The sequence below is a fragment of the Cetorhinus maximus genome, chromosome 5 (genome assembly GCF_964194155.1).
Source record: "Cetorhinus maximus chromosome 5, sCetMax3.hap1.1, whole genome shotgun sequence".
Taxonomy (NCBI): Eukaryota; Metazoa; Chordata; class Chondrichthyes; order Lamniformes; family Cetorhinidae; genus Cetorhinus; species Cetorhinus maximus.
In genome coordinates this window covers 81228891-81251857 of record NC_135883.1, presented here as the reverse complement: position 1 = coordinate 81251857, position 22967 = coordinate 81228891, and the positions used below count along the sequence as shown (strand labels likewise).

The window sequence follows — 22967 nt, the reverse complement described above, 5'->3', positions numbered from 1 at the left end:
GGGGAGGGAGTACGGGGGGAGTGGGGGGTTGTGTGGCACTATCAACGTGCTAAGTGGGATAGATTTCGAACAGATCTAGCAACTCAAGACTGAGCTTCCATGAGGCGCTGTGGGTTATCAGCAGCTGCAGAATTGTACTTGACCACAATCTGTAACCACATGGCCTGGGATATCCCCCACTCTACCATTAACACCAAGCCAAGGGATCAGCCCTGGTTCAATGAAGAGTGCAGGATGGCATGCCAGGTGCAGCACCAGGCAAACCAAAAAAAAATGAGGTGTCAACCTGGTGAAGCTACAACACAGGACTACTTGCATGCCAAACAGCATAAGCAGCAAGTGATAGACAGAGTTAAGCGATTCCACAATGAATGGATTAGATTAAGTTCTGCAGTCCTGCAACATCCAGTCATGAATGATGATGGACAATTAAACAACTCACTGGAGGAGGAGGTTCCACAAATATCCCCATCCACAATGATGGGGGATCCCAGCACATCAGTGCAAAAGATAAGGCTGAAGAATTCGCAAATGTTCAGCCAGAAATGTTGAGTGGATGATCCACCTCGGCCTTCTCCGGAGGTCCCCAGCATCACAGATGCCAGTCTTCAGCCAATTCAATTCATTCTACGTGATATCAAGAAATGGCTGAAGGCACTGGATACTGCAAAGGCTATGGGCCCTGACAATATTCCAGCAATAGTGCTGAAAACTTGTGCTCAACAACTTGCCGTGCTCCGAGCCAAGCTGTTCCAGTACATCCACAACACTGGCATCTACCCGGCAATGTGGAAAATTGCCCAGGTCTGTCCTGTCCACAAAAAGCAAAACACATCCAACCAAGCCAATTACCATCCCATCATCTGCTCTCGATCATCAGTAAAGTGATGGAAGGGGTCATCAACAATGCTATCAAGCGGCACTCGCTTAGCAATAATTTGCTCACTGATGCCCAGTTTGGGGTCCGCCAGGGCCACTCAGCACCTGACCTCATTACAGCCTTGGTTGAGACATGGACAAAAGAGCTGAACTGCAAAGGTGAGGTGAGAGTGACTGCCCTTAACATCAAGGCAGCATTTGAACGAGTGTGGCATCAAGAAGCCCTAGGAAACTGGAGTCAATGGGAATCAAGGGGAAAACTCTCTTCTGGTTGGAGTCATATCTAGCACAAAGAAAGATGGTTGTAGTTGTTGGAGGTCAATCATCTCAGTTCCAGGAGTCTCTCAGGGTAGTGTCCTAGGCCCAACCATCTTCTGCTGCTTCATCAATGACCTTCCTTCCATCATAAGGTCAAAAGTGGGGGTGTTCACTGATGATTGCACAATGTTCAGCACCGTTCGCAACCCCTCAGATACTGAAGCAGTCCATGTCCAACTGCACCAAGACCTGGACAATATTCAGACTTGGGCTGACAAGTGGCAAGTAACATTTTTCACCATACAGGTGCCAGGCAATGACCATCTCCAACAAGAGAGAATGAAACCATCATCCCTTGAAGTTCAATGGCATTACCATTGCTGAATTCCTCACTATCAACTTCCTGGGGGTTACCATTGACCAAAAGCTGAACTGGACTAACCATATAAATACTGTGGCTACAAGAGCAGGTCAGAGGCTAGGAATCCTGTGATGAGTAACTCACCTCCTGACTCCCCAAAGTCTGTCCACCATCTACAAGGCACAAGTCAGGAGTGTGATGGAATGCTCACTTGCCTGGATGAGTTCAGCTCCCAAAACACTAAAGAAGCTTGACACTGTCCAGGAAAAAGCAGCCTGCTTGATTGGCACCACGCCCACAAACATTCACTCCCTCTACCACCGACGCACAGTGGCAGCAGTGTGTATAATCTACAAGATGCATTGCAGGAACTCAGCAAGCCTCCTCAGACAGCACCTTCCAAACCCATGGCCACTACCATCTAGAAGGACAAGGGCAGCAGACACATGGGAACACTGCCACCTGGAAGTTCCTCTCTAAGCCACCCACCATCCTGACTTGGAAATATATCACCATTCTTTCACTGTTGCGGGGGCAAAACCCTGGAATTCCCTCCCTAATAGCACTGTGGGTGTACCTACACCACATGGACTGCAGCAGCTCAAGAAGACAGCTCACCACCACCTTCTCAATGGCAATTAGGGATGGGCAATAAACACTGGCCTAGCCAGTGACACCCGCATCCCATGAACGAATAAAAAAAGGTGGCAGGACAGGTTGACAGAGTGCTTGATAAAGCATACAGTATCCTCAGCTTTATTAATAGGGCATAGAGTACAAATGCAAGCAAGTAATGTTAAACTTGTATAGAATACTGGTTCGGCCTCAACTAGAGTATTGCGTCCAGTTCTGCGTGCCACACTTGAAGAAAGATATGAAGGCATTGTTGAGAGGGTGCAGAAAGGATTCATGAGAATGGTTCCAAGGATGAGGAACTTCAGTTACATGGATAGATTGGAGAAGTTGGGACTGTTTTCCTTGCGGAAGAGAAGGTTGAGAGGACATTTGATCAAGGTGTTCAAAATAATGAGAGGTCTGGACAGAGTACATAGGGAAAAACTATTACCGTTTGTGGAAGAATCAAGAACAAGAGGACACAGATCTAAGATAATTGGCAAAAGAAGCAATGGAGACATGAGGAGCAACTTTTTCACACAGCAAGTGGTTGGGATCTGGAATGCACTGCCTGAGAGTGTAGCGGAGGCAGGCTCAAAAGAAGCATTTAAGAGGGAATTGAAATATTACCTGAAAAGAAAGAATGTGCAGAGCTACAGGGAGAAGGTTACGGAGTGGCAGTGGGGGGAGGTATTATTGCTCCTATGGAGAGCCAGCACAGACATGACAGGCCCAATGGCCTCCTTCTGCACTGTAACAATGCTGTGATTCTGTGAATGAATTACCCTCAAGCAAAATCAGATTAATTGATCCTTCATCTGATTTACTGATTGTGGAACCTGATGAGCTAAATTGCTTGCTACATTTACTTGTATAAAAGTGATTTTATGTCCAAAATAATTTATTAGATGAGAAGAGCTTCAGGATGTCCTGACAACATGATAAGGAGCAATGTAAATTTAAGTTCTTTCTTATTTCAAGTTGACATTAAGCCATTAATAATAATATTGGCAATCTGAAGCTGGGGCCTACAGTGTGTTATCAGGTACACAAAACCAGTGCGATTTGCAGATAAGTTGTGCTATGTATATTTAATTCTTAAACATTAAACTACGTCACAATCTAAAAAGTTACTATTCATTCACTAAAGGACACACAAGAAACTTCAATAATATAAGAGTTACCTGAGTTAGAAAGGTAGCACAAATAGCTCGATGTCATTGTGAAATTAAAATAAATTGAATATGCTGAAAATACAGAGCAGATCACATCTGTAAGGAGAAAACAACAGGATATCTTTCGGATATGCAACCTTCATCTGACCAAAGGGTAAGAAATAAACAGGCATTTTAATAATTCTGGAAAACAGAAGGAGCCAGAGAGGGAATTAATGTTTTAAATAACCTGCAAACACACAAAATCAAAACAGGTGACATCATTGATCTGTGAGGTAATGGGGTCATGGAAAGGACAAAAGAATGTGCAACTGGGAGGGAAGGAGTGAAAAGACACAGGAAAATTCACAATAAAAAAGTGTCTGCTTGGTTAAAAAAAAAATTGAAAAATTAAGAACTGAGAAAAAGAGGGAAAAAGCTGTGTATTTGGCAGAAATGAAATTTAAGCAGAAAATGCAAGTGAAGTAATGTTAATCCCAAATCATGAGAGAATAAGAACACATAGATCTCCACAAGCATTGTGCTTGATGATGGGTCTCCAACTCAAATGTCAACCTACATCCCAATTGTCCAGATATTAGCAGACCTGGTCTCTATCACAAGCTGTGAAAAGAATTGAGGGTGTAGCTACAGTCTGACGTTAGTAATGTCAGTATTAAGACTATGGAGGCCTGAATTTTACTTTTGGCGGGCGCACGCATTCAGCAGGCCCAGGAGCAGCTGGGATACAGACCGCCAACCGATGTCAACCCCCAACCGCGATTTCACACTGGCTGGCCAATTAATGGCCAGCCAATGTGAAACACCCACTGAATAGCTCAGTGCTGCCGAGGTGGGGCGGGAAGAGGGCAGGCGATAAAGTCGCCGCGGGCATGGGTGAGCGCTGCGAGAGAGCTCCCTGAAGGCAGACAGCTGCCTCATGGCGCTGCATTCAAATGTTGAAATAAAAGTTTAAAAAGCTGAAAAAAATGCCCATGCATCACCATCAAGCACCTGAAAATATACCTCATCAAAATGCTGCTCACAGATATTTATTTTTATTTTATTTCATAAAGGAGATTTCAGCCCGCCCTTGGCTAAAGTTTGATGAAAAATGTAAAGGCCGCCAGGCCGATTGGCCCGTCTGCCAACCGTAAGATTGGACAGGCGGCGAAAAATTGGAGACAATTGCACTGTTAATGGGCTTAATTTCTCTTTTAATTGTCAGCGGGCTCACTTCTGACTTTTGCGCGTGCCCACTAAGCGAAATATCACGGGTCAGGACATTTGCCCAACATCATCTCGCGTGATTTTACGCCCAATCGGGTCAAGCATGCGCCTGCCCACAGGATGTAAAATTCTGCCGAGGTACTGTTCTTGAAACTTGCATTGCACTTCATTGAAACAGTGTAGAAGATCAAAGGCAGATTGGTCAGAGTGAGGTGAATTAAAGCGATGAGCCACAGATAGGGTGGGGTCATATTCAACCTCTTTAATGCCGCTCCATTCTTGTTGCCACAGCGCTAAGGACATACATTGTAGGTATAAATGTTCATCCCTTGCTAACGTAGAAATTGGGACCACTCAAGGTCATCATATTTCATACAAATTCCCCCTCACGATGATCTGTTGTTAAGGTCAAGGGCATTTACTCTATCCATTAAATAGTTCGAGCATTGAAGAATTAGGAAAAACCAGGGAAGAGCAAATTGTTAAAGCTCACCAGAACTTCTCCCCTCCCTCTAAACATAAGAGAAATCAGGGTGTGATGAAGGGAATGGCATTCAGCATTCCCACCCCATCTGAAATTATGTAATTGCCTTGGCAGAGGAAAGGAGAACCTTCCTGCTACTACTGTCACCAGCTCCTCAAGAGGGTTTTATAGCTTTCCCTGGTTGACATTACGATCCCTATCTTTGTTCTTCCGAGCCTCATTCCTTGTTTCATATTCCTCCGCTGACTCCTTTTCACTCTACTCTCACCCCTCCCTTTGCGCTCCTTATTTCCTTCCTCTGTCCTCCTTCAAACTTATGCTCTGCACCTTCCATCTCTACTCCCCACCATACTGCACCTATTCTTCCCTCTTTCCTAACCTCTGACTCACTTTGTCTCCTTGCATCCTCCTCTAGTCTTATCCTCCCATCTCTCCCTTACCTCACTCCCTCTCCACCACTTCCTCCTCCCTATCTCCTCTGTCCCTCACCTTCTCCCCTCCCTTATCATTATCTCCACCTTTCCCCATCTCTCCCCTCTTTCTTCATCCTCTCTTCAGCAGTCTCTCCCTTTCCTCCCATCTCTTTCCTCCTCTCCACCCCATCTCCTTCTTCCTTCCCCTTCTCTCCTCCCCTCTACATCCCCTTCCTCATTCTACCTCTCTGCTCCTCCTCATCCCACCGTTCCTCCCTCCTGTTCCCTCTTCTTCCCCTCATCCTCTTACCCCCTCCCCACTTCCCCCTTCCCTGCCCTCCCTTATGCATTCCTTTCCTCCCCCTTACCACTTCCTGAGTCCAGTTATCTTCTGCTCTCTAGTCTGCTTTTCCTGAATATAACACTTAAATCTTTCTGCCCATGTGCAGTGCAATACACGAATGATTAATATTTATCCAAAAACAGACTTGACCAGGCAATGTTAAATAATGGTGTTGGATCAAGCTTTTGCATTAGGATAATGTCCAGTGGCTTCCCTTTCACCCTTTTTAAATCATTCATTCATGGAATTTGATAGTTGCAGGCAAGATCAGTATTTAATGCCCATCTCTAATCGCCCTTGAGAAGCTGGTGGTGAGCTGCCTTCTTGAACCGCTTCACTGAATTTGGAGTGTGGTTGCTATGGGAACACTGATTTCCAGGGATTTTCTTGTGTTGTGCAGATAAAAGAAAACAATTGCCACAGATTAAACATTCAGTGGGTGCTGCTATATCTGTATATACAGCATTAAATGTTCCATAAAGATTCTGCCAAATGTGTGTTACCTTGTAGGTCGAATAAAGCAATCTATGGTATAAATTTTCATTTTAGCATCAAAAAGTGAAAAAGAAAACAAACTTCAAAGAATTTATCTACATTTGAACAACATGATTTTTGTTTTCATAACAGGCGAACAGCATAGAGTATTGGAACAATGTGGGATTGTGAACTTTTACAGAAATCCTTTAGTTATCTCAAAAGGAAAGACTTGCACTTTCTAAATCTACATATCAATGACTTGGATGAAGGGACTGAATGTGTGGTTGCTAAATTTGCTGATGACACAAAAGTAGGTAGGAAAGTAAAACAAAAACAGAATTACCTGGAAAAACTCAGCAGGTCTGGCAGCATCGGTGGAGAAGAAATCAGTTAACGTTTCGAGCCTTCACGACCCTTCGGCAGAACAGTTCTGCCGAAGGGTCGTGAAGGCTCGAAACGTTAACTGATTTCTTCTCCACCGATGCTGCCAGACCTGCTGAGTTTTTTCAGGTAATTCTGTTTTTGTTTTGGATTTCCAGCATCCGCAGTAGCTTTTTGTTTTTATCTAGGTAGGAAAGTAAGTGGTCAAGAGGACATAGAGAGTCTACAAAGGGATATAGATAGGTTAAGTGAGTGGGCAAAAATTTGGCAGATGGAGTATAATGTGGAAAAATGGGAACTTGTCCACATTGACAGGAAGACTAGAAAAGCAGTATATTATTTGAATGGAGAGAAACTGCAGAACTCTATGGTAGGGCAGAACTCTATGGTACAGAGAGACTTGGGTGTCCTGATACATGAATCACAAAAAGTTAGTATGTAGGTACAGCAAGTGATTAGGAAGACAAATGGAATTTTGGTATTTATTGCAAGGGGAATTTAGTATAAAAGTAGGGAAGTGTTGCTACAGCGGTACAGGGCCTTAGTTAGACCACATCTGGAGTACAGCGTACAGCCTTGGTCTCCTTAGAAAGAATATAATTTCATTAGAAGCAGTTTAAAGAGGTTCATTCAACTCATTCCTGGGATGTAGGGGTTATCTTTTGAGGAAAGATTAAGCAAGTTGGGCCTGTACCCATTGGAGTTCAGAAGAATGACAGGTAATCATATTGAAACATAGAAGATCCTGAGGGGACTTGACTGGGGGGGATGCTGAGAGGATGTTTCCCCTTGTGAGGAAGTCTAGCACACAGTTTAAAAATTAGGGGTCTCCCATCTAAGATGGAGATGGGGATCTCAGGGGGTCGTTAGTTTGTGGAATTCTCTTCCCCAGGCAGCAGTGGAATCTGGTCCATTGAATATGGATAGATTTTTGATCGACAAGGGTTATGCAGGTAGAGAGGAAAGCAGGTTCAGATCAGCCATGATCTTATTGAATGGTGGAGCCTGCTCAAGGGGCTGATATTTTTAAATTATTTATTCTTGGGATGTGGGTGTCACTGGCTAGGCCAGCATTTATTGCCCATCCCTAATTTCCCTTGTCCTTGTTCAGAGAGCATTTAAGAGACAACCACATTGCTGTGGGCCTGGAGTCACGTGTCGGCCAGACCAGATAAGTAAGGACAGCAGATATCCTTCCCTAAAGTGAACCTGATGGGTTTTTACGACAATCAACAATGGTTTCATGGTCATCATTAGACTTTTATTGAATTCAAATTCCATCATCTGCCATGGTGGGATTCAAGCCCGGGACCCCAGAGCATTATCCTGGGTCTCTGGGTTACCAGTCCAGTGACAGTACCACTATGCCACCGCCTACTACTGCCTCTAATTTTTGTGTACTTGTATTCTCGTGCAGATTATGTGTGCCAATATTTATAGGATCCTTCATTTCAACAGAAGATATGCTGGCAGAGCGCTGACTGGGACCTGCTCTGCAATATGCTCCAGCTCATGTGGCATAGTTCGATCCTACTGGACTCTGCACAACTTCACCATACAAAACAGCCCTGCTGAGAAAGAGTTAAAAGGAGTGGTGTTGCATCTCCCACGCTTACATGGAAATGTGCCATAGCAAAGGGTCTATTTCAGAATTCCAAAGGGACCATTCCCTCTGCAACACTCTGCTCCACTTCTCAGTCATCTCTAACAACCAATCCCTTTCGCACAGCATCTTTCTATGCAAGTGCAGGAGATGCAATACCTGCCCTTCACCTCTTCCCTTCTCACTGTCCAAGACCCCAAACACTCCTTCCAAATGAAACAGTGAATTACTTGTACTTCTTTCAATTTAGCATGCTGTATTCGCTGCTGAGGCTATGTCTCCTCTACACTGGGGAGACCAAATGTAGACCGGGTGACAGCTTTGCAGAACATCTCCATTCAGTCCACAAGCATGACACTGAGCCTCCAGTCGCTTGTCATTTCTACTCTCCGCCTTGCTCCCACTCTGATCTTTCTGTCCTTGCCCTGCTGCAGTGTTTCAATGAAGCTTAACGTAAGCTCATCATGGGCTGGATTTTATGACCCCACTGGCTGGCGTGTTTTCAGTCACGGGGCACATAAAATACAACAGGTGTTCCTGCCTACCCCTAACCTGGTGCACATACTAGGAAGGTGGGTAAAGGTGCCCACTAGCTCGCCCGCCCATAGGCATATTGAGGCCCTTAAGTGGCCATTCAGGATTTCAATCTGTCTCCACTGTCATAATATGGTGGGCAGTGTAAGCTGGGCAAGAGTGGGAAGCTGCTTTTTTCACAAAGTTGGTGAAAGGGTGGGAAGGAAGGGGAGGGGCGGGGGGGTGGGGTTGGGGGGGGGGGGGTGGTTACATCCACCACCGCACCCCTCCTCCCCACCCAAGACAATGCCGCTCCTTTTGTGCCTCTCCACCTAGTCTTCAGAACCCACCCTCCCCACCCATGCCACTTGCTCTATTTCTGAGGTGCCTGATCCCTCCCTGCCCAAAAAGGTCCGCTTACCTGTCTCCGGGATCTAAGCTGTGTTATTCTGGGGGCTGATTGCAGTCCCAGCAGCACCCCCTACCAAGGGCAAAAGTCCCAGTCTCTGCTTGTTAAGACCACCTGCAGTGTAAAGTTGCTGCTGGGCAGCCTTTTTTAAAGTCCTTGTGACTTTTCAAAATTCAGTCTCATATTCTGACTCGGCACTCTACAGCGTTCTGGACTCCACACTAAGCTCAACAATTTCAGATCATAATCTCGGCTCCATTTTGTTTCTTTTTCTTTGCTATTTTGTTTTTTCTCATTTTCTTCTTTATTCTTCACCTTGCATTCAGATAGCTGCTGTGCAGCCATTCACACCTCATCTGCATACATCTTTTTGTTTCTTCATTATACCCATTACCACCCCCCTTTGACTTCTGCACCATGAATCTATTTCACAGGACCACAGAATTTTTACAGCACTGAAGGAGGCCATTCAGCCCATCCTGTTTTCACCAGTTCGCCAAATAAGCAATTCACTTAGTGCCACTCTCCCGCCTTCTCTCCGTAACCCTGCACATTCTTCATTTTTAGATAACCGTCTAATTCCCTTTTGAATGCTTCGATTGAACCTACCACACTCTCAGGCAGTACATTCTAGACCTTAGCTACTCGCTGCATGAATACCTCTATTAAGTCTTCTTTCAGCCTTCTTTTCTCCAAGGAAAACAGTTCCATCTTCTCTAATCTATCTTCATTACAAAAGTTCCTCATCCCTGGGACAATTCTCATTAATCTTTTCTGCACTCCCTCCAATCCTCCACATCTTCCTAAATGCAGCACCCAGAGCTGGAGCATCTTATATAAGTTCAACATACCTCATTGCTCTTGTACTCTCTGTCCCTATTAATAAAGCCCAGGATACTCTCTTAACCTGCCAGCTGCACATATACACCCAGGTCCCTATGCTCCTACACCCCCTTTAGAATTGTGCCATTATTTTATATTGTCTCTCAATGTTATTTCTACCAAAATGAATCACTTCACATTTCTCTGCATTGAACTTCATCTGCTATCTGTCTGCCTATTCCACCAGCTTGTCTATGTCCTTTTGAAGTTCTGCACTTCTTTCTCACAGTTCATAATGCTACCAAGTTTTGTATCATCTTCAAATTTTGAAACTGTGTCCTTTACACCAAGGCCTAGCTCATTAATATGCATCAGGAAAAGCAAGGGTCCCAACCACTACAAACCTTCCTCCAGCCCGAAAAATATCCAGTAGCCACTACCCTCTATTTTCTGTCACTCAGCCAATTTTGTATCCATGTTGCTACTGTCCTATTTATTCCATAAGGTATAACTTTGCTCACAAGTCTTTTTTTTTGGCTCTGTACCAAACAACTTTTGGAGGTCCATGTGCACCACATCAACAGCACTGCCTTCATCAATCCTTTCTATTACCTCTTCAAAGCCTTCCCTTTGTTCTTCCTCCCCTTCCCCATTTCATAAGCTGTTACATTTCTCTTCTCAGTTCTGATGAAGGGAAATCAACCTACGAACATGAGAACTAAGAGCAAAAGTAGGCCATTCAGCCCCTCAACCCTGCTCCACCATTCAATAAGATATTGACCGATCTGTTTGTGGCCTCAACTTCACATTTTGCCTACCCCCAATAATCTTTGAGTCCCTTGTTAGTCAAGAATTTAGATCTGCCTTAAAATTATTCAATGACCCAGCCTCCACTTCTCTCCAGGGAAGACAGTTCCAAAGACCCTCAGAGAAAAATATTTTTTCTCATCTTAGTCTTAAATAGGAAATCCGTTATTTTTAAACTGTGTACCCTAGCTCTATTCTGTCCCACAAGGGGAAACATCCTTTCAGCATCCAAAAAATTGAAAACTGAAACATTGGGCGGGATTTTCTATACCTGCCCGCCGTTGGGATCTTCCAGTCCCGCCACAAGTCAATGGACTTCTGGCTGGGGCTCCGCCTCGCCCATGACGGGTCCCACCCACGAGGCGGGGATGGAAAATCCCGGCCATTAACTCTGTTTCTCTCTCTACGGATGCTGCCTGACCTGCTGAGTATTTCCAGCATTTTCTGTTTTTATTTTACTTTTGACACTAAAGCTTTACCTTCTTCTCTGGCGGGAATTAGAAAAAGCATGAAACCACATCCACGGGCGGGATGAGGTTTCACGTAGGTTTTTAAAAGTTTTATTAAAGCTTTTTAAAAAATTATCGACATGTCCCAACTCATGTGACAGTGTCACATGAGGGGTCATGTCACAAATTTTTTTTTCTATTTTTAATATTTGTGACAGAACAGCCGGCCTCCCTGAGGCAGCACTTAGCTTCAAGGAGATGAATGCGTTCTTTCGTGTGCATGTGCGAAAGAGCGCACTCTCGGGTTTAGGGATTCCCCCCGCCGGGCCGCACAGGGAGTGCATAGTGCTTCCGTGTGGACGTCACATTGGATGGGCCTTAATTGGCCCCCCCACGTAAAATGGCGGCGCGCCCCCAATTGGGGGCGCCGATCGGAGGCACGCCTATGCGGTAGCCTTCCTTTTATGGCAGCTGGCTGCTGGCAGATTTTGCTAAACCTTCAGTCACTTTGAATCTATGATTACATCTTTCCTAAAATCGAAAGGAAAACCACATAAGAATAATGAAAGATCGTCCTTTCTTCTCGATTCATTCTAGCTACAACACAAACTCGTTTACAGTAAGAAGCATTTTCCACCTTAAAATATAAATCCCCTAATTGGATCTGCTGCCGACCCACGTAGAACGCATTTGTACCTGTTCATTCAGATGACTGTCATGTATACAATATGCAGAGTTCTGCACTTGTCTGATTACTGACTGTTTTACATGTATAAAGATGTATGCCTATGTCTAATTAAATTGCACAGCACTCTTGGCTGACTTGAAACAAAAACATGTCTGCATTCAAAATGGCTGTTTTGTGAGACCTGCCTCCAGCATGTCAATAGAGTATCAGTGATGCTGACTGTCAGTGTGAAGTGCTGGTGGTTGGCATGTATCTGAATCAGAGAGCATGATAACCGTAATAAGTGGAATGTTCTACCCTCTCTAAGTTGCGTGTTTGGAGCAAGGCAGGGCATTTAATAAGGTGGCGGGGGAGCTCCCTGCTGCCTTCCCGCCTCCAACTGGACTAAGTCCAGGGCGGGAAGGCCCATGGTGCACCTTCCCACCCTGACGCTAACTGAGGCCCTTAAGTGGACAGTTAATGACCACATAAGGGCCTCATACCACTGCCACTGGCATTAACTCAGCTGCAACTAGGCCTACCGCCACACAGGGAGCATGACAAGTAAGCCTGTGTGGCTGCTTGTCATCTCCCTAAGGCAGATGTAGCTCCTTCAAGGGTGTTCAGTGCCTGATTGAGGGACCTGGTGCCGGGAAGGGAGTCCCACTGAGAGCCACCATCCTGTCCTTGCTGCCGATCTTCACTACCTTGTTACCACCCCTCCCATCCCATGAAACCCCTCTCACCATTACTTACCTCAGGCTAGGATCGTTTTGCGATGCTGGGCCTCATTTGGTTGTCGTTCTGGGAACAGCCAGTGCCTCCCCGTGACGCTGCTTAGCAAAAGAGCTGCCAGCCGATCAGAAGCTGGCAGCTTTCAGTAGATGGGTTTCTCGCTGGCTCTCCAGCCAGCAGGCCAGACCCCCATCACCTCCACAAGATTCTGCCCAATGTGTCATGCAGTAAAAGAGAAAAATCTGTCTGCAAGTGGAACAGCTTGTTCTTAACAGGAATTTGATGCTTTAGCAGATGCCTCAGTAATTGCCTTAATTATATCCTTGAAATGGAGTCAGTAGTCAAACTGAATGTTAGGAGAGGAAATGGTTAATGCTAATTAAACTATGAAGGCTTATACAAACAAAACATTCCTTACTTTGGATGGAAAACATGGCATCAACACTACAGGCCCGGAGACAGCTTGTTAAAGAGGCTCATTAAAATACCCCATCTTATTTGGACCTCCTGGAAGACTTGAGGAACTGACAAGTAAACATGAGAGCTAACATGCTTCATTGATTTGGAGATCAACATGGCTGTATGAAATGATTGATACCAGAAGATCTGAGCTATTCTAACAGATTGGTCAATACTATCGAGGAGTTTTCTTTGGAAATTAAGGATATCTAAATGATATTTTTGACAATAAAGTCGTCGGCTCTCAGTCTCAGTAAAATTCTTGTTCCTTTTGTATTTCTTGTAGTAGAAGGTGTAGCAGTTCTATATTTAGCAGATGTGGTGGGGTACCTCTGTTAAATAGAACCTGCATCCCCCACAGAGGGGGAGAAAGGTTACAAAGGTTAAAATTGTATGTCTATAGCAGCCAGGTACTGGCAGATTCAAATATTTCACTTAGATGCACACATTACCCTGAGATCAAGTAAATTGAGATTTAAGCCAGCTAGTCAAGGTACAGCTACCAATGCAGCAGATGAATATATTCATGAGCAGAGGATACAAGAGGAATGACTATCAGGTCTACAGATGGAGATACATTAATCTGACATTTCGGAAGGCTGGTACTATCCTTCCAGAGGAAGTTAAGGCACCCAGTTCATCTACGTCAGCTCATAAGGACAAGGTCCTATGAGTTCTAAATACACTCTTAACTATAAGCATACATACTTTAATCTATTCAGTAGACTGGCTACCTAATGAAGTTAACTTATCACTTATAACTTAAGGAATCACCAACTGGTATCAATCTCAGACAGATCTCCTGTAAACCTATAATAAACCTTCAATAAGTGGTAAATGCTGAATTACTGTGACAAACTGTTCTGGTGTGGACTGGTTGGCCCAAATTGTCTGTTTCTGTGCTACATATCCTATATAATAGCAAAACTACTTTTGGAACTATTATTTATTTCATTAATTAAGCTTTTCTACTAATTATTTCTGTATTCAATGTTAAAGTTCTGTTAACTATGATTCTATGGTTAATTAACTAATTGTTAGTTTATTGTGTTTTTGTTGTCTGGCCTTTTTGATAATTGGAGAAAGGATTAACTCATTCCCCCGGTGGCTATGCAAATCCTAAGGAGAAGTTGCTAGTGAAAATGCTAACATAATCAGAAATTTTAGGCATCATTCACTCCTTGGCAAAGACTAGAGGGTAAGCTAGAAATGTAAAAATGAGTAAGTGTGTAGCAAAATAGAAGACTATAAACTGCATCAAAACAATTAATAGCCCTTTTTAAGGAAGAGGGAGAGTACAAACATTTATAGCACAATCAAAGAAATAAGTCAACGGCCATGGGTGATGACTCACAGCAGTGATGAAACCCAAGCATGCCAGGGTGAATGAAATGTTCAATGCTGCATCAGCCAACTACTACAAAAAGGGGGGAGGGGTATACGCTCACAGCATAAAGGGACAGATATTGAAAACTTACCAATGATATATTTTTTACATGGGCTATAAGCTTAATATTGGTACGGCTGTACTATAATCTTCAACAATGTATTTTATGCTGTCACTAAGCAAAACCCAGTTAATGCTGAGATATTGGAGGAGAATTTCTTTAGGGGTCTTTCTGCTCTACCACCATAGCTTTGACAAAGGTTTGCCAGAAATTCACTTTAATCCACATAAATGTGATTCAGCCAAAGTTATGACAGCAAAACAAGAGAGGCCCTGTTGAAATTTAGTCCCATTGTAATGCACCTAAAATACCATAATGTCTAAAATAGTTTGATTGATATCAAATTTCAACCCTCGATGTTTTGCCTGTGATGGTGCCCATTGCATTATCATTGATATTGCTAAATAAGGTAATATTAGTTAATCATATCTGTCTTTGACTCAGTTACTGATGTCTTTAGCAAATGAGTTAAGCTACATTTCATCAATATTGCACTGGGTCCTTTTTTGGCCTTTATGGGTGCCTGAACTGGGGTATACGAGGCAATCCAAAGGTAAGCCAATTTAGAAAGAAAGATTATCGAACAGAAACATTCTACTGTTTTTCTCTTTCCGCAGGTGCTCCCAGACCTGCTGCATATTTCCATGATTTTGCTTTTTTATTTCAGATTTCCAACATTCAAGTTATTATGCTTTTGTGTTAGAAAGCATCTATATCGCCTTTCATATCAGATGTCCCACTGTGCTCCACAGTTAATGAAGAACTTTTGAAATGTAGATTGACTGACAGTAATTAACACCTAGCACGTTGATGAAATGGTACTTAGCCTTGAAATAATAAGTCTTAACTTTGTTTTAGGAGCGTTTAAGCCAACCAGCAAACTCAGTTTGACCTAGGGCTGAATGCTTGTGGATGGTGACTAAGGAGTCTTAATTTTTAAAAAATCTTTGTAAAAGTCTAATTTTGTTTGTAGTACATTTAACCGAAATCTACAGTTTAAATTCTAAAGTTTCCAGCCTTAAGCTGGGTTTTAACTGTCTCCACTGGGTGAGCAGTTGGGCTTAGTTAATCAAAGAAGCAGCTGAAACTGGTTCTTCTGTGACTAGGTCAGCTAGCCTTTCTCTTAGCAGCATATAAAGCCAGCCAACTGAGTGAAGTTGGGTGATTAAGGAATTAGGCGAGGAAGGGAAAGAGGTGCTCTTTTGTTTTTGATAATGCAAGTCGTGTGGCACCCTTAGTGATGGAAACCAGGCTTAAGACCAGTGGCAGCCTTGGTAAGTAGGACCTGGTCAGTATTTCTACTTTGCAGTCTTTAAACTAAAAACTGGTCTTTAGTTTAGATTAAGTAGTGTTTATGCTATAAGAAGTAAGGTCCCTAGTATATATTTAATACACCTTTTTAAACTAGAGGAAGTAAAAGTAAAGGGAGCAATTTAAGGGTAAGTAATGGCAGGGCAGCTTGGCCACATGCAGTGCTCCTCCTGTGTGATTTGGGAAGTCAGGGACACTTCCAGTGTGCAGGAAGTATCTCCAGCTACAGCTACTCAAAATCCGCATTTCAGAGCTGGAGCTGTGGTTGGAGTCAACTGCCGGAGCATCCGCAAGGCTGAGATCTTCATGGATAGCATGTACAGTGTGGTGGTCACATTTCAGGTAAAGAATGCGCAGGCAGAAAGGGAATAGGTGACTGACAGACAAAGTAAAAACATGAGGCAGGTGGTGCAGGAGTCCCCAGGGTCCATCTCCCTCTCTAACAGATTTCCTGTTTTGGATACTGCTGGGGGAGATGGCTCTTGCTCTATTCCCCTGAGAAACCAAGTCTGTGGCACCATGAGTGGCTCAGCTGGAGGGGGGGTGGGGTAAACAAACAAGAGTGGGAGAGCGATAGGGACAGGGAATTCTATTGTAAGGAGAACAGATAGATGTTTCTGCGGCTGCAGATGTGACACCAGGATGGTATGTTGCCTCGCCGGTGCCAGGGTCAAGGGTGTCATTGAGTGGCTGCAGGAAATTCTGAAGGGGGAGAGTGAAAAGCCAGATGTTGTCGTCCATATTGGTATTGGCACCAATGACATATAGGTAAAAAGAGGGATGAGGTCCTGAAAGCATAATATAGAAAGCTAGGAAATAAATTAAAAAGCAGGACTTCAAAGGTAGTAATCTCAGGATTACTCTTAGTGCCACATGCTAGCGAGATCAGAAATAGGTGAATAGACCAGATGAATGTGTGACTGGAGAGATTGTGTAGGTGGGAGGGATTTGGATTCCTGAGCCATTGGAACTGATTCTGGGGAAGGTGGGACCTGTACAAGCTGGAAAGGTTGCACCCCAGCAGGACCAGAACCAATATCCTCACGGGGGTATTCGCTGGTGGTGTTGGGGGGAGGGTTGTTTAAACTAGAGTGGCAGGGGGATGAGAACCTGAGCAGGAAGATACAGGGGAGGGAAACAAAGAGGAATGAAAGACAGAAAAGTAGGAAGCAAAAGTGGAAGGCAGTAGAAACAAGGACTAGCAGCAAATAGGGCCATAGCACCAAAAAATGTGTAAAAATGTTAAAAATACAAGTCTAAAGGCACTGGTATCTGAATGCATACAGATTCACAAACAAGGTAGACAAATTAACAGCGCAAATATGATTGCGACTATGGAGACATGGCTGCAGGATGACCTAGGCCGGGAACTGAATATCCAAGGGTGTTTGATATTTAGGAGGGGCAGGCAAAAAGGAAAAGGAGGTGGTGTGGTGTTGTTAGTTAAGGAAGAAATTAGTACAATAGTGAGAAAGAATATTGGCTCAGAAAATCTAGATGCAGAATCAATCTGGGTGGAGCTAAGAAACAACAAGGGGCAGAAATCATTGGTGGGAGTTGTCTACGAGCCTCCAAACAACAGTGGTGTTAGGCAACGGCATTAAACATGAAATTAGAGATACATGTAACAAAGGTGCTGCAGTAATCATGGATGACTTTAATCTACATATAGACTAGGCAAACCAAATTGTCAAAATACGGTGGTGGATGAATTCCTTGAGTATGTATGAGATTTTTTTTTTTAAGGCCAATGTGAAAAGGAACCAACTAGGGAACAGGCTATCCTAGATTTCGTATTGTGCAACAAGAAGGGGTTAATTAATAATCTTGATGTGCGGGGTTCTTTAGGGAAAATTAATCATAACATGATAGAATTCTTCATTAGGATGGTAAGTGAAGTAATCCAACCTGAAACTAAGGTCCAACTATGAAGGAATGAGGGATGAGTTGGCTACGACAGATTGGGGAACTTCATTAAAAGGCTTGACAGTGGATAGGCAATGGCTAATATTTAAGGAAAGAATGTGTGCATTGTAACAGTTATACATTCCTTGCTTGTGCAAAAAAAAACAAGAAAAGTGGCCCAACCATGGCTAACAAAAGAAGTTAAGGATAGTATTAGATCCAAAGAGGAGTCATATAAAGTTGCTAGAAAAATTAGGAAGCCTGAGGATTAGGAGCAGTTTAGAATTTGGCAAAGGAGGACCAAGAGATTAAGAGGTGAAAAATAGAATGTGAGAGTAAACTTGCAAGAAGCATAAAAGCAGGCTGTAAAAACTTCTATAAGTACATAAAAATAAAAGGATTAGTCAAGAAAAATGTAGTTCCCTTACAACCTGAAACAGGAGAATTTATAACAGAGAACAAGGAAATGGCAGAGCAATTAAACAACTACTTTAGTTCTGTCTTCACAGAAGAAGACACAAATAACTCCCCAGAAGGGTGGGGAACCAAAGGTCTAGTGAGCAGGAGGAATTGAAGGAGATTAGTATTACTAAAAAAATAGTGCTGGAGAAATTAATGGGACTGAAAGCTGATAAATCCCCAGGGCCTGATAATCTACATCCCAGGATACTAAAGGAGGTGGCCATGGAAATACTGGATGCATTGTCATCTTCCCAAATTCTGTAGATTCTGGGACAGTCCTGGCAGATTGGAGGGTGGTAAATGTAACCCCACTTTTCATCTTTCTTTAACAAAAAAGGAGGGAGGGAGACAATGGAATTACAGGCCACTTAGCCTAACATCAGTAGTGGAGAAAATGCTACAGTCTATTATAAAGAATGTGATAACAGGACACTTCAAAAACATTAATGGGATTAGATAAAGTCAAAATGGATTTATGAAAGGGAAATCATGTTTGACAAACTTACTGGAGTGTTTTGAGGATGTAACTAGTAGAATAGGTAAGAGAGAACCCTTGGATGTGGTGTATTTGGATTTTCAGAAAGCTTTTGATAAAGTCCCACATAAGAGGTTAGTGTGTAAAATTAAAACATAGGATTGGGGGTAACATATTGGCATGGATCAGTGAATGTTGATGTACAAAGGATTTGGGTGTCCTTGTACACCAGTCAAGCATGCAAGTGCAGCAAGCAGTTAGGAATGCAAATGGTATTTTGGCCTTCATTGCAACAGGATTTAAGTACAGGAGCAAGGATGTCTTACTGCAGCTGTACAGGGCCTTGGTGAGATCACACCTAGAGGATCACGTCTGTTTTGGTCTCCTTACCACAGAGGGAGCGCAACAACGTTTCACCAGACTGATTCCTGGGATGGCAGGATTGTTGTATGAGGAGCAATTAAGTCGACTAGGCCTGTATTCACTGGAGATTAGAAGAGTGAGAGGAGATCTTGAAACATATAAAATTCTGACAGGGATGGATAGACCGGATGCAGGGATGATCTTTCCTCTGGCTGGGGTTCTAAACAAGGGGTCACAGTCTCAGGATAGGGGGTAGGCCATTTAGGATTGAGATGAGGAGAAATTTCTTCACTCGGAGGGTGGTAAAGCTTTGGAATTCTCTACCACAGAGGGCTGTGGAGGCCAAGTCACTGAATATTTAAAAAGGAAATAGATTTCTGGAATCTAGAAGTGTCAGGGAGTATGGTGTTCAGATAGAGGATCATCCTGAATGGCTGAGCAGGCTCGAAGGAGCAGGAGTAGGTCATTCGGTCCTGTTTTCTATGTTTCTGATTTTAGTTTTGTTTCTGCTAATGCAGCAACTTCATGTCATTCAATTTATTTCAATGATGGATCAGACAAAGAGATGCCATTTTAATGAGAGCGGCACACCATAGACAGCAACTTTGGGATTTTCAGGTATAGCTGCACACCTGAAGTAGCTGTAGCGTTTATGCATAAATGATAGTGAACTCTATTAGTCTAATGCTGAATTTGATGGAAAATTCTGGCCCAAGGTAAATTTAGTAGGTGGTGAATTTGGGACAGGACCCACTTAAGTCAAATACCTATCACTTTTTTCCACTAAGTGGAAGTGGGGGAGAACAATACTAATTATTTTGAAAAATAAATGAGAGAAACATGTCATATTATGTAATTTAACCATTTAGTAATACCTGTATGTTCAACATTGCTATGACTTTTGGGTGAGATTTAAATTTAAGATGACAGTTTCCCAAAGGTAATCGATCATAAAGCTTTAAGAAACTGGCATATGGAACCTTGAGTTCTAAACTTTTGAATTGCAGCATTTCACCACAGTGGAATCTCACCTGAACCAGATGTCTTGTCAGTACTCTCCACAAAATAGAAATGTTTCTACCTTCAAGATATGGACTGGAGTTAGGAATGCAATCAGTGTGGACAGAAGTTCCATCCCATCCAAGATACATTCATCAGGAATTTCAACACTGATAATTATGCTCTGGAACACCAAGAGCCCACAGAAGGCGTATATTGGCTTCAAGTATAAGGACAATGCCTTCCTGCTTCCTGGATGTTCTGATTTATCTGGTGGAGGTAGTGAAGGGCCTGCTCCAAAACATTGCCACTGATGTCACACCATATGTTTTTGACTAGTCTTGTTACTTGTATTGCTCTATTCAGAGGTGGCACTAAGGGCCCTTGCCAAGGGAATGAAGTCCGCCAGCTGCTCCACTGTTCAGTCTATGGAGTCACCCTTTGTCTTCAAGCCAGTTGTCTTCTCTCCTGTATCAACTCATTATGATCACTAAATGAATCGGTCTGACTCTTTCAATTAAGAATCCAAGTGCCTAGATGTCCAATAAGTATATAAAAAAAATCTTATTTAATTTTGAATTATCAATGGAGTCAAAGGGCAGAGGAATTGGTTAGGATCAGCCTGTGATCCCTGAGCAAGATTGGATGCCAAGCCTCATTGCAATTAGATGGGTAACAGTCTTCAGTAATGCTGTGGAGATGGGAGGAGCACTTCTGCTCCTGTAAAATGGGAACAGTGCTAATGAATGTTTAGGCCAATGTGTTTTATAATAACAGAAGGCAGAACCAATAATTCATGCAGTGCAAATGAAGATTTTATTGGAGGTTTTTAAAACTTTAGTAGAATACCACAGATAAGAAATGCTATAATGACAGGAGTTGTGTAAACTCAGTATTTGTTTCTGAATGAGTCACAAAACTGTCAAGAAAAAAAGGCTGAAATGTTCAGCTGAGGCATATCAAAATAAAGCCTTTTGAGATTTGAAGTAGATGTGATGTGCAATGACGTGATTGTAGCAACAGCAAACACACTTGAACACCAGTACCTCGTAAAAATGCAGAAATATGTAACATATAATGTGATGTAATTTGTGATTCGAATACAATAGATAATTTCTTTGCAATTGCCAATAATGACAATGAGTTTCTGCTTTGCGAACATAAATTCCTAATTTCTAGAATATATTTTCTGCAAAAGAAAATTGCAACTCATTTTGATCTGCTACAGTTTTAGTTCACATTAAAGACTTTGTGATGTATTTCAACAATCTAGCCCAGTAAAACAAGCACGTACATGTTTAACAGAGGCTCAGTCTATGGCACAGGGACTAAAATCCGAATAGTATTCAGGTTTGTAACAACATGCAGTTCCACAATTTATGGTCAGACAAATTCTGAAATAGTAGAAAAGACTTTTTTTTAAAAAGCTTTGCATCATTGATCAACAGTAATTAACCACAGCAGCCGAAACCTTTGCACTGCACTGACACATTGAAATATGACTAACGCACAGGCATGTTTCAAAGTGCTGAGATTCTTTGAAGCCATTCACAGATAATGCAATCCCTCTTACTGAAGAATAATATTCCTACCCTGGTGAAGAGAGTTCCGTCTCCTCCTTTACGCTGTTCGCAACACCATCAGTGGATTCATCATTTAAATGATATCCCGTTAAAATTACGCTCTGAGAAGTAGGCAGTGGATTCATAGTGTGTGAGGCATAATTTCTGCTAGTTATTGATCAACTGGACACGACATAAAGCAGAGAAGGGTAATAAAACTCCTTCCTTGCTTGGCAACGTGGATCATTTCCATATTGAAACTCCACCCCTACAATTTTGAAGAAGGGTAGGGTTAGTGCATGAAAAAGCCTTTGTTGTTCCAAACAAGAAACAGTAAAATTAAAGACACTGAACTTCGAGCGTGTCATTACTGAATTTCTTGGTATTTGCCAATGTTGGTATATATATTCTTTCCAACTTTTACAAATAAAAGCATTGAGTTGTGAAGGAAACTAATATCAAAAAATACACATTTAAAAATAAGCTATTGACAATAAACATTAAGATTATTCTGTTTTTTTATGTGTTTCATATTTTTTGTAATTGTTTTGTTTTAAAAATGTTGTGCCATCATTGAATGAGCTGGCTTGGAACAACTTCTGATTGAACAATGTGAATGGAGTGCATTGACAGGCACAGTTGAAATCTCCCAATTACTGAAAAGCTCTGGGTTAATGACGCGCCTTTGCTGATTTGTCTTTTCATGAATGTTAGTATAGATGCGATTAAATGTATTATTTCAGAATGGAACATTTTGGACACCCTTGTCAGAATCAAGTACTCCTAGGTCAGATTGTACTTCCCATTGACAAAATGGTCAAAAACCAGAGGACACAAGAGTTAGGGCAAAATAACCAAAAACAGCGCACGGAATATTCTTTTTTTACATGAGTGATTGCAATCTGGAAAGCACTGCCTGAAAGGGTGGTAGAGGCAGATTCAACCAAAGATTTCAAAAGGGAATTGGATAAGCACCTGGAAAAAAAATTGCAGGACTACAGGGAAAGTGCAGAGAATTGTGGCTAGCTAAATTGTTGTTGGTCTCTATCACACACAGACAATGTATCTGCTTGCTTACTTCTCATAACATGTGTGTCTTGTATGGGAATAGATGGAGTGTGTATCCAATTAAATATTTCAGCAGCAATCTTTTGAGAGTTTAAAATAAAGGTTATTTATTTTCCACACTTACCCTGAATTAATGCAACAATATTCTCTCTATCTCTGTCTCTCTTTCACACACACACTGATGGTGCACTTTTACATATTACAGTTAATTCAGTCCCTGGTTTACAGTCTCCCCCATGGCAGGCCTATGGTTTCTTAAATGGATTTGATGATTTATAGTTGAAGTTATGCTCTTGTAAAATGAAGGGTTCACAG

General features: G+C 42.5%; 1 protein-coding gene across 1 annotated transcript in view; it reads right to left on the bottom strand.

Moving 5' to 3' along the window:
• arhgap18 (Rho GTPase activating protein 18) overlaps positions 1-21745 on the bottom strand; it is a 107736-nt gene extending 85991 nt beyond the window's left edge. Inside the window, exon 1 of the mRNA XM_078541292.1 lies at positions 21615-21745. Coding sequence (XP_078397418.1) covers positions 21615-21730 — 116 coding nt within the window. The 5' untranslated portion in view covers positions 21731-21745. The remainder of the gene's footprint in view (positions 1-21614) is intronic.
• Positions 21746-22967: the final 1222 nt, after the last annotated feature.